Source organism: Thermoascus crustaceus (genome assembly GCF_041956765.1).
Source record: "Thermoascus crustaceus strain CBS 181.67 unplaced genomic scaffold VTN00scaffold_1, whole genome shotgun sequence".
Lineage (NCBI taxonomy): Eukaryota > Fungi > Ascomycota > Eurotiomycetes > Eurotiales > Thermoascaceae > Thermoascus > Thermoascus crustaceus.
Genome location: NW_027192527.1, coordinates 4639899 through 4657251, shown reverse-complemented (window position 1 = coordinate 4657251; position 17353 = coordinate 4639899). Strand labels below are relative to the sequence as shown.

General features: G+C 50.5%; 8 protein-coding genes across 8 annotated transcripts; 6 read left to right on the top strand and 2 right to left on the bottom strand.

Annotated features, from left to right (window-relative positions):
• Nucleotides 1-173: 173 nt before the first annotated feature.
• Nucleotides 174-2195, top strand: VTN00DRAFT_1678 (uncharacterized protein; the record flags this gene model as incomplete). The annotated part of the gene is made up of 5 exons (XM_069427811.1): nt 174-275; nt 350-386; nt 446-572; nt 637-1408; nt 1476-2195. The coding sequence occupies 5 exons, from the start codon at nt 174-176 to the stop codon at nt 2193-2195; spliced, it is 1758 nt and encodes a 585-aa protein (XP_069292380.1).
• Nucleotides 2196-3924: 1729 nt separating this feature from the next.
• Nucleotides 3925-4900, bottom strand: VTN00DRAFT_1677 (uncharacterized protein; the record flags this gene model as incomplete). Its single annotated transcript, XM_069427810.1, has 4 exons — nt 3925-4201; nt 4291-4473; nt 4528-4825; nt 4888-4900. The coding sequence occupies 4 exons, from the start codon at nt 4898-4900 to the stop codon at nt 3925-3927; spliced, it is 771 nt and encodes a 256-aa protein (XP_069292379.1).
• A 714-nt stretch (nt 4901-5614) lies between these two features.
• VTN00DRAFT_1676 (uncharacterized protein) lies at nt 5615-6840 on the top strand (the record flags this gene model as incomplete). The annotated part of the gene is made up of 4 exons (XM_069427809.1): nt 5615-5680; nt 5773-5958; nt 6099-6404; nt 6460-6840. The coding sequence occupies 4 exons, from the start codon at nt 5615-5617 to the stop codon at nt 6838-6840; spliced, it is 939 nt and encodes a 312-aa protein (XP_069292378.1).
• Nucleotides 6841-7260: 420 nt separating this feature from the next.
• On the top strand, nt 7261-9861 carry VTN00DRAFT_1675 (uncharacterized protein; the record flags this gene model as incomplete). The annotated part of the gene is made up of 1 exon (XM_069427808.1): nt 7261-9861. One exon carries the CDS (start codon nt 7261-7263, stop codon nt 9859-9861), a length of 2601 nt encoding a protein of 866 aa, XP_069292377.1.
• Nucleotides 9862-10733: 872 nt separating this feature from the next.
• VTN00DRAFT_1674 (uncharacterized protein) lies at nt 10734-11298 on the bottom strand (the record flags this gene model as incomplete). Its single annotated transcript, XM_069427807.1, has 2 exons — nt 10734-11108; nt 11167-11298. 2 exons carry the CDS (start codon nt 11296-11298, stop codon nt 10734-10736), a joined length of 507 nt encoding a protein of 168 aa, XP_069292376.1.
• Nucleotides 11299-11601: 303 nt separating this feature from the next.
• VTN00DRAFT_1673 (uncharacterized protein) lies at nt 11602-12091 on the top strand (the record flags this gene model as incomplete). The annotated part of the gene is made up of 4 exons (XM_069427806.1): nt 11602-11638; nt 11715-11744; nt 11856-11906; nt 12039-12091. The coding sequence occupies 4 exons, from the start codon at nt 11602-11604 to the stop codon at nt 12089-12091; spliced, it is 171 nt and encodes a 56-aa protein (XP_069292375.1).
• Nucleotides 12092-12979: 888 nt separating this feature from the next.
• VTN00DRAFT_1672 (mitochondrial 37S ribosomal protein uS14m) lies at nt 12980-13549 on the top strand (the record flags this gene model as incomplete). The annotated part of the gene is made up of 3 exons (XM_069427805.1): nt 12980-13086; nt 13215-13386; nt 13487-13549. The coding sequence occupies 3 exons, from the start codon at nt 12980-12982 to the stop codon at nt 13547-13549; spliced, it is 342 nt and encodes a 113-aa protein (XP_069292374.1).
• A 591-nt stretch (nt 13550-14140) lies between these two features.
• On the top strand, nt 14141-15669 carry VTN00DRAFT_1671 (uncharacterized protein; the record flags this gene model as incomplete). Its single annotated transcript, XM_069427804.1, has 4 exons — nt 14141-14208; nt 14277-14392; nt 14560-15147; nt 15257-15669. The coding sequence occupies 4 exons, from the start codon at nt 14141-14143 to the stop codon at nt 15667-15669; spliced, it is 1185 nt and encodes a 394-aa protein (XP_069292373.1).
• Nucleotides 15670-17353: the final 1684 nt, after the last annotated feature.

Sequence of the window (17353 nt, the reverse complement as noted above, 5' to 3'; positions counted from 1 at the left end):
GCCTCACCAAAAACCTCAAAAGATTTTTTCCCCTGTGAGGTTTAAGCTTTGCTGAACCAGCTCAATCCAAGTGGTTCCTGGCTCCTGTCCTTTCACACGCTCCGCAACTTTCGCTGTTATATCGTTAGACTTCCCGGGGCTTCCCTGTCGATCCTCAAATCCACCCAGTCGACATGAGTGACGAGACGAACGGTGTCACCGCAGATGCTGCGGAGAGATTCGCGATCGGCATCTCTTTTGGCAACTCCAACAGCTCGATCGCCCGTATTTCACCCGTGAGTGCTCCTCCAGAAAACCCCGTCAGATTAGGAAAAATTTTCGTTGTGGTACTGACGGTGCCTGATTCCAGGAGGGAAAAGCTGAAGTTATTGCCAACGAAGAGGGAGGTCCGTATCTGCTCTTTGACCCCGCCAGCCCCTCGATCACAACTCACAGACCACTTTAGATCGCCAGATCCCCTCGGTGCTTTCGTACATTGAGGGCGAGGAATACCATGGTACCCAAGCGAAGGCACAGCTCGTCCGCAACTCCAAGAACACCGTCGCATACTTCAGAGACTTCCTTGGCAAGGAGTAAGATACCCGATCTCCGTGGAGATCCCCGCAGGTCAAAAAATGATGCTGACCAAGCATGCAGCTTCAAGTCGATAGATCCGACCGCATGCCACCAGTCCGCACACCCCCAGGAGAGCGGTTCCACTGTCGCTTTCTCGATCTGTGACACGACCAGCGAGGAGCCCAACACTGTCACCGTCTCTGAGATCACAACCCGTCACCTGCGTCGCTTGAAGCAGTCTGCTTCTGATTTCCTCGGAAAGCCCGTCAATGCCGCAGTCATCACCGTCCCAACCAGCTTCACAGATGCGCAGCGCGAAGCTCTGATCGCTTCCGCGAAGGAGGCCGGCATCGAGGTTCTCCAGCTCATTCACGAGCCCGTTGCGGCTGTGCTCGCATACGATGCAAGGCCAGAGGTTGTGATCACGGATAAGCTCGTTGTTGTGGCGGACCTGGGTGGTACCAGATCTGATGTCGCTGTCATCGCCTCTCGCGGAGGCATGTACACGATCTTGGCTACTGCTCACGACTACGAGCTGGGTGGTGCAAACCTGGACCAGATTGTCATCGACCACTTCGCCAAGGAGTTTATCAAGAAGCACAAGACTGACCCGCGGGAGAACCCTCGCGGACTGGCCAAGCTGAAGCTGGAGGGTGAGGCTACGAAGAAGGCTCTGAGCCTCAGCACCAACGCTAGCATCAGCATCGAAAGTCTTGCGGATGGCATTGACTTCGGTTCCACCATCAACAGGACCAGATATGAGTTGCTGGCAAACAAGGTGTTCGCCCAGTTTACCGGCCTTATCGAGCAGGTCGTGAAGAAGGCAGAGCTGGATGTCCTGGACATTGACGAGGTATGTACCAATATTATCTATCGCAACGGTTTCTACGAGGGGATTGCTCACACAAGGCCAATTTTAGGTCATCCTCTCTGGTGGTACTTCTCACACTCCCAAGATTGCCCAGATGCTTCAGAACATCTTCCCGGAAACCACCAAGATCCTTGCTCCTGCCACGTCGTCTACTGCCATTAATCCCTCGGATCTTGCCGCCAGGGGTGCCGCGATCCAGGCGTCCTTGATCCAGGAATTCGACAAGGAGGACATCGAGCAGTCCATCCACCCCATGGTTACCTCCACTCCACACCTCCGCAACGCTATCGGTGTCCAGCTCGTGTCGACCAGTGACGCGGAGGACTCCGGTGCTGTCTTCAAGCCTCTCCTGAACACCGAGACCGCTCTGCCCGCCCGCCGCACTGCCCAGTACGAGGTCCCCAAGGAGGGCGGAGACGTCCTCATCCGCGTGTGCGAAGGTATCCGCGAGGTCAAGGTTACCAAGCCGGAGCCCAAACCCAAGGAGGAGAAGCCTGAGAAGAAGGAAGATGAGGAGGACGAGGATGACAACGACTTCGACTCCGACGAGGAAGAGGAGGAAGAGGAGATCCGCGAAGTCATCTGGAAGGTTTCGAAGCCCATTGCCGAGTTTGCCATCAAGGACGTCAAGGCCGGCAACAAGGTCGAGGTCATGATCAACGTCAACGCCGACCTGGGTGTGCAGCTCACCGCAAGGGAAGTTGGCGGCAAGGGCGGTGTCCGTGGTGCCGTGGAGGCCCCCAAGGCGGCTGAGAACGGATCTGTATAGACGCCTTCGCACCCTTTTCCCTTTTTCTTTTTTGGCCGAAATTTTCTCTTTTCTTTTGTCTCTATTTTTGATGCCGTCTTAGGATCTACGATAGAATTTTTCCTCAAACGAACGAAATCTGCATTTGTCTCTTTCCTTTTTTTATTCTTCTCATCCTGTCTCTCTCCACCGATTGCATCTTTGATCATTGAAGCGATCGGGAGTATATTCCCCTGTTCTCTTCTTCAAATCCTAACGCATGTATGGTTTTCCATATCTGACGACGAAGCTTTCTAACTCCAGTAATGTCGGCCGGAAAAAAAGAAAGACAGCAGTCTAGAAAAAGAAAAAGTATATAGAAGATAAATGAGTTGACGAAAAGTTCGGGAGGGAATCTCAAAAATGCCATCTATGTGAAACTAAAGCCTCACCCTCTGAGCCCTGAGGTTCTGTGTGCCTGCCTCGGTGCAAAATGAGCCATGTATTATTTCCTCAACCGCTTGGGATGTGGATCATACTGTATACATAGAATCTGATCGGATTTTCCCGGACCTGAAAGTACCGCAGTAACATACAAGTAGACTGCCTATCCTGTCAAATATTTCAAAAGATCCCTTCTTTGAAGTTGAACTAGAGTGCAGAGAGGAGATGACTCTTCTGTTCTGGACACCAAGAGAAAAAGAAGAGACAGCAAACCAATCTATCTACAGATAGCAAATGGATCCGAATTGGGGAGGGAGGGTTCAACAATCCAATCCCTCCAAAGAAATTACCATCGATCGATCGGAAAGCCAGAGATCCATCTATTCGCACGCCTCTTTTCTTAACTTCAGGAGGTCTCTAGGATATATCTAGGAACGGTCCGACTCGAGCACTCGACGGCCCGAAGCCAGAGATGGCGACGAAGACGGATAGATATCCCGCAGCGACACGCATGCGGAATGTATTCGTGATGCCCACACACACATGATGTATGTACATATGTACGAGCGGAACCATCATGTCTTAATTTAATTATTATTATTATTACTTATTGCAGGGACTGTAAAGAGTCAACCAATTTAGAGTAGATAGATGAAGGTATCTTTTCTCATTACATTATATTAAAAAGTTGGGTAGTATAAGTTAGGTAGTAAGAAAGGTATCGTAAACCACGTCAAATCAAATCACAAAAACAAGGAAAAGTTGCGTAGAAATATGTGTGCGTGTGTAGTGTGTGTAAGTAAGAAGGTAGTAAAACGTGCAACGTCACAGCCCGGTAGTAGTTGTCGTTGTCGATGTAGTTGTAGGGGCCAGTTTCCAGATCATCAGCATTTAGTCATGGTTCATAAAGGAGTGGTTTTCATGTATAGGCATGAGTAAAAGAGGAAAATGAAAAAGGCCATAATATGCCGTGATGAAGACATTGAGAAGGGGATTGTAATGTGGTTCGGTCCGTTCGTGTCTCGGTTTGATCGTTTTTCTGGACTCATACTCCTGACCCCTGACCCTCTTAAAAACGAGCGACGGGAATGACTGGGTGTGTATGTTTTTGCTGTGTATGGTGTGTGAGACAGTCAATGGATGCAAATTCAATTAGGACTGTAGGCAGGTAGTGGTGATTTTGCAGGGAATTGAGTTAAGTTGACAGGTTTCATAAATAGTATATGAGTCAAAGGAGTATAAATCTCGCAGAGAGATCTCCGCCTGCGCGGCTCGCTTCACTGACGGTGATTTTGTTCCGAGTAAACAAATGACGTGCTGATCAGGCTCAGGCGTACGATTCCTTGCGCGAAGCAGCCATATCGTTCGCAAAACTTCCTCGAGACCTCGTGCTTGCATTTCTCCTGGGCCCGAAGAATCCGCGCCGTCTGGTCTCTCGGCCGGTATAACCCTCTCTTCTGCCGGTGATTCCACCAATGCAGTAGAAGATGTTTGCGAGGATCATACAGGTCAGAGCAGCCCACATGAAGCCAAACGCTTTAGCGCCGACTCTGGCTCTCTGGTGGTTATTATTGAAGTGGTTACGAGCTTTCACGTAGGCAGCACTATTTGAACAGGATTAGCATCCGCAACGTACACTATCTTCAGGGGGACAAGGCTGGAAGAACAGCTCTAAAAGCTCATGAGTACTTACGTCATCAGGGAAGTTGTGATAGCCTGGAAAACCCAAGCAATCCAGCCCAGCAAGCAAGAGATGAAGGCTCCTATACGCGTGCACAAGGCCAGGAGACCAGTGAAGAGGGCCAAAACCGCAAAGAACAGATCAATGATGATGAAGGCGAACATGAATCGGGTCATCAGGAAGTAGTGATTGGTTCTTCTCCAGGGTTAGCAGCTTCCTTTTCTGTACAAGATGAATAAATGCACTTACCCGATAAACTCGTGAGGGATGTTTGTCTTCGTTTTGAAATTGCGATGGCTAGGGGGATCAAGAGGGTACGCGGGGTGAGAAGATCCGCATCTACTTTTGCCGTGGTTGTCCACACGGCAGATGTTCCAAAATGTCCATCTTGAGACAGCTGGCGCCCCAGGAATATTCCCCGTGTGCACCTGGAGGAACCAGATATTGTTCAGAGGAGTTGCGTTGTTCGCACCACCGAGCAGTGTGAGAAAGATCAGCAGGATAGCACCTGACATGAAGAACATGGCTAATAAGCCAAAGATTGGCCCTGTGTAAGATACAGTCAGCAACGAGAACCATTGGATATGTGGTAGGAAAGATGAAACTTACTGCCTGCCGCCATTGTAGACTTGCTAAAGAGGGATCAACTGGTGCGAACGAATAGAAGAGACTGAGAGCTTCAAACAACGCAGACAGATGGCAATGGCAGAGCAAGTTATCCCAGGAAAGAGCGGGAAGACCAGCGTAGCGATCCGATAACCCGTATTAAAGGCAGTACCCGGCAATTCCGGTCCTGCTGGGAGGATTGGCGGTGGTGATATAAGAGTGAGCGCTCATCCTGGACCATACTGCAGAACGGCTTCTCCACCATCTCTCGATCCGCGCTTGTTGCTCCCCGGCGATCGACGTCATCGTTGCACACTGCGCTAGCCGCTCCTGGTTAGCGTGTGATTTTAAAGTTAGGTCTGGTGCGCTAAGCCTCTTTCGCTCTAGCGTGGCTCTGTGCAGCGCGTCGATTGGCCGAGACTTGGCGTTTCTTGGCACCGTCGAGGCTTGTCATGACGTTTTCCAAAGGTCGCGTCAAGACACCGCTGGTGCTGCTGGGTAAATGCTGTGGCTGAGCGGCTGCTTCAGTCCCTCTCTCGTTTAGTTCCATCGGTCGGGACCACTTGCTGCTGCTTGCGGATCCGGTCGGTTGACCGTGGTTCCCTGCTTCTCGTTTCGGTTCCTCGAGATCGTCTTCATCATCGGACGACGCGGTCCAATAACATCTAGACCGAGGTCTCTCCCAGAGTGAAAGGGTATCGACTTCTGCGTGGGCCGCTGATAGATCCTCATGGCAACTTGGGCATATCCGCCGCTCCCTCCAGAGAGGTTAAAGCAGGAAGAAGAGAACGCACTGGTAGGCTATCCCTATTCCGCAATTGTTCAACAGAGACGGCCCTCTATCCATTTAGAAAGACAATCAGTGGCTAACTGCTGGCTATTTTATAGACGAAAGAGCTAGAATGGCTGCTGAACTCTCTCCAAGAGTCTTTGGCCTCTTTAAAGGAGGGTCTTCAGGAATGCGCAGAGCTGCTCGCTCACAAGGAACCGGGCTCGACTCTGGTTCTCTCGTCGCTACGGTCTGAGCATGTCAAGGGCTTCGTCACGAGAGTAGGCGCGAAAATTATCAAGGGAGTAGGTCTCCTTCATTTTCAGCTTTGAACAAAATGTCGACTGCTGCTTTTTTTTCTTGTCGCTTTTTCCCTGTACCGGCTGTCCAGCCATAAGGCTGTTTATGGAGCTGGATCATTTACTGAGTTGTTTCGTGTACAAAGGACATTAATCTTCGACTGAGTACTCTGCCTCCTCCTCGCGGCGCGGCAAGTACACGATTGTCTCTTTCCAACTCTCCCAGCGCCCCGGAGCTGGTATTGGGTCAATTGGCCTCTTTGCGCAATTTGATAAACGAGAGTCTCGATATTATCGATGTTAGCACCTGGACAGGTGACCCACTTGATGCCAGTTTCATATCTGGACAATTGCACCTTCTGCACGAGAACCTTGCAAAGGCACGAAATATGCTAAAAGGCGAAAGCGAAGAAATAACAGGCAAGTGGTGGGAGACTAGTGCAGACGAGAATGTAAGTTTCTCATGGACTCGATATGAGTCTAGTCATTTGCTGACGGGACATGAAGATGTTTGGTCCTCCATTGCCGCCATATGTTTCGTTTCACCTTTCAGTTGCTGATGCGGCTCTCGTCTTGCACCTGAGGACACTGGAACCGAATTCCACTGCACACGCACCCACGGCGTTTGCTACAGATATATCTCTGACAGGATTCAACCTGCGCGAAAGGATTTTCGGTCCAAGACATCCACCGCACGATGAAGCCGGTCAGGTGTTCAATTGGAAAGGTGAGGAGGTTAAGGTGAAAGAGAAAATCAGGGTTGAGAGTCAAGATCCTAGCCTGATAGCCGCTATGGCCAAACTAATAGTACTCGAGAACGAGGTTTTGAAGTGGATTACAGCACTGAAAATAGTCAGGGGAGAGGAAGATACTGAAAGTGAACAATGAGCTATGTCCAACCAAGAAGTATCCGATGCAGGTATTTCATCTTTCGTTGGTCGTGGATGCCCGTGTTTCGGGTGCACTTCGTGTATATATTTGTCCGTTGGATCAGTTTGCTCCGAGGTATCTCCACATGGGACTTGAGACGCTTCTGAATATTATGTCTAAATCTTTAGAGCCAACTCAACCTCATTGACCAATTCCAACCTGCGTTGTAACAAGGACCTCGCACCATGTTAACTTCCTAGTTGGTTGATTATGTAATCAATTCAGGAACCTGTCCCGCCAATAGAAGGCTGCTGATTGAGATAGGGAACCAGGCTCGGCGAAAGTTTTCCAGAAGAGCTCCTCCCGTGGCGACGAGGAACTTTTTTTCAGCAAACTCGTTTTTACACCTGTTTGCGCGAGAAAAAAGAGGGGACGAAAATGCTCTCCCGACCCCCTCCATCCAAGGCCTGCCGGTCCTGTTCTCGCGAGCTACTGCAAGCGCTCGTGCAGAACTCGCCGCAGCCGACTTTGCGACAACATCTCCGCCCCCGGACTTCAAGCTTGATAACTCCGCACCCGAAGAGATCAGTTGCGCAACGGAATTTTTCCACCGCACTTGCCTCCTCACTCCCTGCGAAGAGCCTCGGACGAAGAGATCCTCCGACGACATGGCAGCCTGGAAAGAGATTGGCCTCGACGGAAGCAGCTGCGGAGGAGGCCGCAAAGCGGAAAGACGAGATCTATGCGCTGATCGACGAGATCAACCAGCGGGAGCTGGAATTGGAAGAACTGTTGGATGAGCTAGATCTCCTTGAAGACTACCATGGGGTCCTTAACCTTGACGGGCCAGAACTAGAGGATGTGTTCAGTCATGTCATAGGACACCGGAGCCCGGAGGCGCTGGAGGCGAAGGTGAGACTGGCAAGACAGCAGTTTGGGGATTCATTGCCAGAGGGCTACCTGAACGACGTTGAACTTCAGCTCTACACACGGCTGTATGGAGAGCCAGTTATCGAGAAAGAAGAGCCAGAGGGTGAAGAGGACGAAAGGGAGCCAGACCGACTGTTCCGTGAAGACGCAGAGGGTGGCCTGGAAGAAGTCGAGTACGAAAGAATTGAGAGGGACAAGGATGACATTCCGGTGGCATACGATATGGAGAGGAGCCCTCAAGAGGAAGAGTCGATTACAATGACTCGTGCAAGGGAGGTGGCCGAGCAGCTGGGCGGGGAGCTGACGCTGGAACAGTTTGACGAGGAAACAGTTCCAGATCCCACCCCTCGTTTCCATCCCCTGACCAAGGTGGGGAAATTCGCTCCAGAACCAAGCACCGTTTTCCTTCCACAGGATACTGTGACGGGGCCCATCTCTGTGATCTTGTCCAACTACTCCAACAAACACATTTCCGAAACTGCTCACAAAGTCTTTGGTGGGGAAAGACTGCCACATTCCACGACTACACCTCCTCCGCGAGCACAGCAGCCTCAACTTCCTATTCCGCTGGAGGCCGGGCAGCATCACATGGGTGAGATGGAGGCTAATGCCTATCTCGCCGCCCTTTACCCCGGTATTTACGCAACCACACTGAGTATTTTGGTTGAGGTTCGAAAGCGCTTGGGGACGGACTGGATCCGTCGGCTGATAACCCAGGAGGGCGGACCACGAATACTCGACGCTGGTGGTGGAGGCGCCGCGGTTCTGGCATGGAGGGAAATCCTTCGCGCTGAGTACGAAGTGATGAATCCTGACCATCCCAAATCGGAGCCGACTCCCATGGGTAAATCAACTGTGCTTACTGGCTCAGACACTCTGAGACGTCGTGCCAGTCTCTTGCTGGAGAATACGACATTCCTCCCGCGGCTACCTGATTACGTACATGTACGAGACAGCGCGACTTTGGAGGATGAAAGAGAGCCTCCCAAGCGGAAGCAGTACGATATCATCGTTGCTCCGCACACTCTTCTCGGGATCGAGGAGGACTACCTGCGGAAGCAGCATGTGCAAAACCTGTGGTCTCTCCTCAACCCTGACGGTGGCGTCCTGGTTCTCTTTGAAAAGGGTCGCCAGAGAGGCTTTGAGGCTATCGCGGGAGCTCGTGAAATGCTCCTTGAGCGATACATCTCGAGCCCTGGGTCCAGGGACTATGAAGATCTAACACAGTCACCCGGTGGGACTACTGTGAAGAAGGACCCCGGAATGATCATTGCCCCCTGTACGAACCACGAAAAATGCCCGATGTACACCTTCCCGGGAACGGCAAAGGGCCGCAGGGATTACTGTCGCTTCGAACAGAGGTTTATCAGACCTCAATTTTTGCAGCGGATTGTCGGGGCCAAGGATCGCAACCATGAGGATGTGGAATTCAGCTACATCGCTGTGCAGAAGGGTGTCGATCTGCGCGAGACGAAGGGAATCGTCCAAGGGCAGAAGGCTACGGACGCGGCCTTTGACGGGTACGAGGACCTATACGATGTGCTGGGTAACCCAACACAGCCAGAAAAAGAGGCTCCGGCTGCATCGTCCACCGACGCCTCTACTACCGCTTCTACTACTTCAGAGGACACGATCCCATTCAACGCCCTATCCCTCCCTCGCACCATTCTCCCGCCCATGAAACGGCGGGGCCATGTCATCTTCGACTTCTGCACACCGGCCGGCAAGATCGAGCGCTGGACCGTCCCGCGGTCCTTCAGCCGCCGGGCCTACCGAGACGCGCGCAAGGCGCGTTGGGGAGACCTATGGGCCCTGGGCGCAAAGACGCGGGTCCCGCGAAACCTGAACCTCGGAACCCCCAAGGAGGACGAAAGCAAGAAGGAGCGGCTCCAGAGACGCTCGGCTTCCAAGGCTGCCATGCAGGAACAGGCGGACGAGAACGAGCTCGGTGAGGGCGAGGTCAACCCTGCCGACTGGATCGTGCCGGCCTTGACCAGGAAGAAGGGCGAGAAGATTCCTTCGTGGAAGAAGGATGTGGACAAGAAAAGGGTTAGACAGGCTTTTAAGAAGGAAACTACCCGCAAGATGGAAGAGCAATCTGAGATCTAGACTCAATTGTCCTGCAACGTTGGAGTCTTGTCTGTCGTGTAAGGGCCGAGTTACGAAGACCTGTTTCTTTTAGGGTTCATCCCATTTGGCGTGTTCATGTGAATCTTGTTTGAGTCTTGTTGATACCAGGGGAAAAAAAATCGTTTCTCGGCTTGGGATCAGGACATTTCGGGAAAACGGCGGATGTTACTGTATGATAGCTATGTCTAACGTGAGATTCAATGTAAAATAGACCTCTTCACTTCGTATTTCATACCAAATTTCCACTATTCGTAGGTAGGATTATTATTATCTTGTAGTTCCACATCAAACACTCGGAATCAATCTCCCAAGGGATCACATGGGTATAGACGGGCATCTCATGAGAATCTCATGGTGAGGGTCATCTTCCAGTAAGCTAGACGCCGACCAAGAGGACCACTTCGAGCGTAATTTGCATCGTTGCTCTCAAGGATGATCGCGGTCGACACCCCGGTCAACGTCGAACTGGCCTGGTTGGATGTGTTCCAGTGATTCCTGTCATAAGAACCACCGTCCCAGTGCTAAGAATACCGACAAACATGGTTTGAAGGATGCTGTCCACAAGCAGCTCAACTGAATCGGCGGTATTCCAACTGCCAACCTCACAGTCCGCAAAAGCTTCCGGTAGAAGACTTGATACGGATGCAGAGGTCCGTTCAATCAAGTGTGAACGGAAGCCCACCCGAGGGTCTTCCCGGCATCAAGATGGACAATAAGTGCATCATCCTCCGGAAAACCCACAGACAGAGTGCCACCATACCGTGATCTTCCAGTACGCGTAAAAGGAGGGCCGCGATATTCAGCGCGCAGAATTGTCATGGAATCGCCAATAGGAGTATCCCCGTCATAGATCACTGCGCAGCCATGCTCTTTCTCAACTCTCGCTCCCTCTGGCGACTTTGCAACTCAAGCGTCTCAACCGCATACTTCAGCCGTTCTTTCTTCTGGATGAGCATCCTTAGCTTTGCCGCCTTGTTCGCATCACCCAGTCCCGTGGCGCGTCGGTCACGGGAACTTGCGCTTTGCCTCGAGGACGGCTGGCCTTCGTCAGAGGTCATTCGTCCCTCCTGAAGCTCGCATTTGGCTTTCAGTGATTCCTCGCGACGGGCGAGACGGTCGATGTGGTTGGAGGCGACAGAGAGCAGGTGTGCGATGCTGGGGGTTATCTCATCGAGAAGGGCCTGCTGCGCTTCGCGGAGTGTGGGTTCGGGGAGGAGTTCGAAGTGCTAGATGTAACGGTTAGAAGATACTTCATCAATTGTGCGCTTGCAGGAGCTGACTTACTCTTGTCGTCTGCAAGACCTTGCATAGTCTGGGGAAATCGTTGACGCCAGAGTCGAGGATGTTGATGGAAGAGTCGAGTAGCTGCAGGGAAGACCGAAGGGAGTCAACGGATGAAGAGAGAGAAGCAGCCATTGTTGACTGTGTTATCTTCTAGCTTGATGTTTTTGAGAATGGGAGAGTCGAGGTCATCAAGAGAATCTCATCCATCCAACCGTCATCCCACCGTTGTTTACAGATCCCGAGGGGAGAGGGCCGTATCGGAGCGGGCGAGCGCTTAAAGCGGCACGGAGCCTCGCTTGTTGCGGCGACGGCTGCGACTTCCGGGCCAAACCTCGCTCATCCGCTTGTCCTTGTCGCTGCACTCCTCCACCAGCTCCAACATTTCCAACGCCTCCGGTATCTCGACATCTGTCTTGACCAGCACCGTCCGTCACAATGTCTCTCCTCGGAAAGAAGTTCCCGGCGCCTTTCGGTAAGTTGCCCCGCGCGCTCCGTGCGAAGTTACAGTCGCTGTGTAGGGGAAAGAAACTGACAATGTCCCGCTACAGCCAAGCCTATGACTCCTTTCTTCCTGGCAGGTATGCGAATTCCCCGTCGTGATCCCTTCTAGAAGCGCCATCATATAGTTTCGCGCGGAATATGGCCAATTGAGATGAAATTGGGTCTTGGATATTGACAATCTCGGCTAGGTCTTATCGTCCTCTACGGCGTCAACTCCGCCGCCAGCGCCATGCTGAACTGTGAGTGATCCCTTCTGCGCTGTGGAAACCCCACATCACATCATTACCTTCAATTCCAAGTCTACATTCTGGCCACATTGGTCGTTGTGATATGGGAACGGTACCTTTGCTAAGCGCATTTTGTGTTTGCAGCTGAGGAGTTCAAGAACGACCCCCGCAACCCGAACCTCAAGAACAAGCACTAAATTAGATAACGGGACATGTGTGATTGTCCACGTCAATGGGTCGGAAGGACAGGAGACGTTGTTGACTTGAGTCTCGAAACGGCTGTTGACATCTTTGTCGGGCCTATATGGCAGTTACTTTGTACAAAGCATATAGACTTTATCAGAGACTCTTTTAACGAAATCAACAAGTTATACCACTGCTTTTTAATTCCAACTGCTTGGATTAATACCTACCTATATTGTTTTGTGCTACTCCCATTGAGTTCCCCACTACCCCGGATTTACGCATGCTGTTCGGATGGTCCTTTCTCCGACAGGTGTCAATAAGTCTGATAGACTCTCCATTTTGATTTTGCACAGGATAGTCCAGCAGAACATTAATCGATGGAGGCATTGATGCCTGCCGTCTCATACTATTATATCAAAGCCAATGCCTGACAGGCCAAAAGCATAGCATTGATGTCAGGTACGGAGACTTTCTGGGATTTTATCTAGAACAAAGATCCTCTCCCGGTGAACCATTAACTTTGTATACATATTTTGAGTTTCTCAGTCAGCATTAACTCTTTGGATAGGTACCTATCATGTCGATTGTCAAGCCGATAGATGCCGAAACTAAGCATCCCCATCGGGGATACATAGTAGCCTAATAAAGGAATTGACGTTATCGATATCGTTTAGATGCTTGACCACTAGAGATACACGCCGATTAAAAGTGCCAATGCATTGCACGAGCCAACTCGTCGTTTTTGTAGCGATCTCGAGCATCGTTGTGGTACTCGTGCGCTAGTCCCGATCGGGCGAACACATTTTCGCCCGGCGGGCGGGATGGATGCTCGCGAACTCCGCTGCTCCGTTCGACAACCTCCGACAGTGAACAACAGAGTCAAGCCAAAATCGCCCACGATGTCGCAATTCAGAGCGAAGAGACTGGATCTCGGCGGGTTCATCAACGCCCGTATCATCCGGGACCACACAAAGCGGAAGGTGTTCGAGCAGCACGAGCCCGAACGGTAAGATATACGGCCTTTCCTTAATTGAAACAAGCAGTATCGGCACAAGTTCATCCTCCTGTCATTTTTAACTTCATCGCCTTTCGAAATGCTTGTGCGATGCATACTAAACTTATTTTCTGTAACAGCCAAGCTCTCCGCTACATCGTCCGCAACACGAGCCTCCCGCAGCGTGTCCGCGCACAGGCCCAGCTCCAACTCTCCCAGATGCACGCCTACACCCGGCCGACGCAGATCAAGAACAGATGTGTGGTCGGAGGCATAGCCCGAAGTGTCTTCCGTGATTTCAGAATGGCAAGGGTAAGCGCAAACCCGATTGATTGCAGCGATTCCTCCAGATGGGATGGGCTTCTTTGCGGCTTGAGACTACAGGAATGGCTGACGATTTTCCTTGTTACAGTACCAATTCCGTCTACACGCACTTGCTGGTGAGCTTCCAGGAGTGAAGAAGGCAAGCTGGTAAAATCCGTCAACCTGTCATAGTTGCGGAGGGTTGGATAAGGGTTTGCTATTCTGGGTCGGTCTCTGTATATGGGCGTTTCGCGGATGTACAGTACAATATATGTCGAAAATATGTCGATCAGTCAATGAAATTCGTTAATGACTTCCCCTGTCCAAACTTTTGGATAGTCCTTACTGTGGTGGTTGAGGTAGCTAACCCGTAAGTGGTTCGTGGTTGTCCTGGGTAGATAGAATTTGGACTTCTGGTAGGTTGCAATCAGTTATCGGAATGAGTATAGGAACTGTCATGCCTATTATTTCACCAACCAATACGCTGGAAGTCTCAATGCCTTGTCCACCCTCGTCCATTTTCATTCACCCCAGCTTGCCCCCTCTTCGTTTGCTATCAGTCATATCCTGCGGAAAGGTGCAGCGCAGGTCGACATATCTAACCCATACATCCTATTCATGTTCTCGTCCCCACAATCTGTGTCCCTTTTCAGTTTCTTTCGTCTCTTCAATCTCCAGAAGTGGGAAATCACCCTTATCCTGAAGTTGAACACCTAGCCAAGTGAAACACATTGTATCAAGACAGCCTCATCTCACCAGAGAGATGTTCGTCTTCCGCCGCAAGGATCTCCCCTTAGATCCAGTCTTCCCCGCTGATCTGGAGAAACTGGGGTAGGTGCTATATTCCTGTCCTGCAAGTGAAGATAGAGGTGAAGCTGACGATGCGAACCATAATGCAGCTACTTCATCAATGACAACGATCAGATCAGAAAGATCTCCGACCCCGAGGAGGGGTTTCAGTTCAAGATCAACAAGAATGACCGCTGGAATGAGCTGAATAGGGAGGCGATGAACTGTATGTTGTATTGTCTTGTTTTGATCGGTCTACCCTTGAGCAATCCTGCGTATGCTTGATTGCCCACATCTGCCAATTTTTTTTCCGTTATTCCAGTTCTCACCTTGCCCTGATTGAAACCAAACTGCATAAATAGAGGCATTCAGAAACTAAGCTAATCGTCCTAGCTTGCATCCGCACCATCGTCCTCTCCCGTCTACACTCTCTTGGTCTCTTGACTCTCCGACTGCCACTCAACGCAGGCCCAGAAGAACCACACGTCCCGATCCTGGTCTCGTCGAACCTGAGCAGCGCGAAGCGTGTTGTCGTCGTATTCGGAGAGCCGTGCCAGGATCTGGGCATCTGGGCCTATCGAACCGTCGGAAATGAGGAAATCGATGAAGGCTCAGCGGTTTCATTTGCGAAAGCTGTGCTTAGACTGGACAAAGAATCCGAGCATGAGGAGAAGCAAGAGCAAACGGACACAGCCCTCATCCTCGCAAACTGCGGCCAGCTTATCTGGCACTGCGAATCCCGTCGAGCCGTCACGCATCCTTCCTGGCTTGCGCTTCCCCGGGAGTTTGCTGTCGATCCGCCGCTGCGGATGACGCATCGGAACAAGATCCCTCGTAACGGCGACTGGCAGGAGCATGTAGAGTGTGTGTTTGAGGAGGTTCTCGCTGCGCGCGGACGCTTCTTAAGGGAGGATGCGAAGATCGATATTATCGGTTTGGTAGAAGGGGGTTTGGGTGTCGTGAGGTATCTGGCAAGTAATTGTAAGGCATATTGGTCGTTTCATTTCTCATATTGTTCTGGCATTGTTATTTCCTTTCCCGAATTTACTTGCCATCATTACGTAGCTAACGTCTCCCTTCAATTTATCAGGGCACGACTGGAGCAACTACATCTCCGCCATCTGCCTCTCCAACCCGCTCCACTGCAAACACCTCGACCTGTCCCCAATCCCGACTCCTTCTGAGACAGGGAAAGACTCGTCTCATCAACCCTCATCCTCTTTTACCGCCTTCATATCCTCCCGCTGCCGTGCCTATGTCATCTCCGAACAACCTGTCGACGATCCCGTCACGGGCTCTCAGCTCCACGGCTGCAACTGCTACTCATCTGGCGAGGCACTGAACGTCGAGTGCATCATGCCGAGCGCGTGGAGGAGCATGCTGGAGTGGCTGGAGAAGTGCCATGCGGATCCAACATATGGGGCGATTGAATTAGTTGTTGGGAAGGATGCCGATGAGATTGGTTTGGCCACGGGAGGATCAGAGGCTGCCAATAATCCTTGAGCATAAAAGATAGGGACCTGCTTCTAGAATGTTTTCTGGGATGAGCGAGGGAGAGTATCGATGTCACCAGCTCTCTGTTACTAGTTGCAACAGAATCTCTCGCCTGTGGACCGGCAGTGATGGCTTTTGTGGCAGAATGCATGTTCAGGAGCTCAAACAGATTATTTTTATGACTGCAACATTAGCGAACTTCAGAGACATAGAGAGATGATGGAGAATAAACGAAAAGATATACAGTCTATATCAAACGATAATCCTTCATGGTATAACTTAGAAATTCCCCAGCTGCGCTATGCCTGTGACAAGTCATGAAAGCGAGACATATTTAATTATTGCCATCAGCAATAGCATAAAGAGCAGGAGGAAGTTGAATAATTGAGACGGGGTTCTTGCAACTCCTTAACCACTCAGCCAAAGTGTCTTGTTGCAAAGGGTATATCATGAGCGCTACAAAAGAAACCTTCACTAGGCCATAGTAACATGGACACTAATGATTTTACTTCAATATCAGCCTTCCTCTTTTTTTCATCGATTTATTATTCACGCTCCTCTGGTGTGAACCTTGAAATTGTGAACATCGCACGGTTTTGCTTCGATGGAGGCTCTGTTATCGACAATGAAATTTTCATCTTGTTCTGGCATCAAACAGGGAACAATTACGCCCTGAATACACGTTTGAGCGTCCATAGTAGTAGCAGCTGAACACGTACTGCATCCACAGCAGCTCAGCTGAAATAGCTAACCAGGTTTGCACCTGATTGGGAAATGACAACCGATAGAACAGTATTCCTCTGCCGAGGGAATCGGGTAATCCTATTATCGATCCATCTACCTAGGTAAAATTTCTCGGTGACGAAACAAGTAATGAGAGCTACTAAGCTCCTATCTATATCCCTTTCCGGTCTGTGCTCACTGTTCAGGGATCCACACACCATGCAAAGGCCAAAGACCGAACCTCGTGTGAACAGACCATCGAATCTCCACCAAGAGGACGGGACGGGAATGCTGTCTAAAACAAGCGGCTGTTGATCATATTCTTATTCGCCTAGCCTAGCCTAGCCAAACTTCCGCAAGATCTGCAGAGTACACGGTACGGAGTTGAGCTTGAACGATTGTTAAACGATTGTTACCTAGGTATCCAGTAACATATCCGCCATCAGAACATACACAGTACATGATTTCATGAAATTCACATATCAGTATCCTTAATTCTTACTCTCGATGTTCCCTGAGCGAGGCACTGTTGTTGTAAGGTTATGATGAGGTACTTAGGTACCCGCAACCTGATACTCCGTGCTCTGGATAGATACGTTCTAAATAAAGTATTGATCGTACCTAGGTCCTAGGTCCCGGCCCCCAACTTGAGCTACCGTGTACCGGCCGAGAAATCAAGATCTAGGCCCCGATTTAGAAACTTTACACGACGCCCTTCATACCATACTGATTACTACGTAATAATCTAGAGCCAGGGGCTTCAAGCCGAGGCTTGCTGTCTGTATTTATTGTTTTCATCATATAATTATCGATGATCCTATTCAGTGGATTATTAATAAGTATTTAGGAAGCCACAGTGTGGCTCAAGCCTTTCTCTTATTGGACTATAGACCACAATTCTGTTGAGCACAGCCTCTTTGACTGCTGCCTTAACTGATCCCCAAGTTCTTTTCTCAGAAGTCCACAGTCT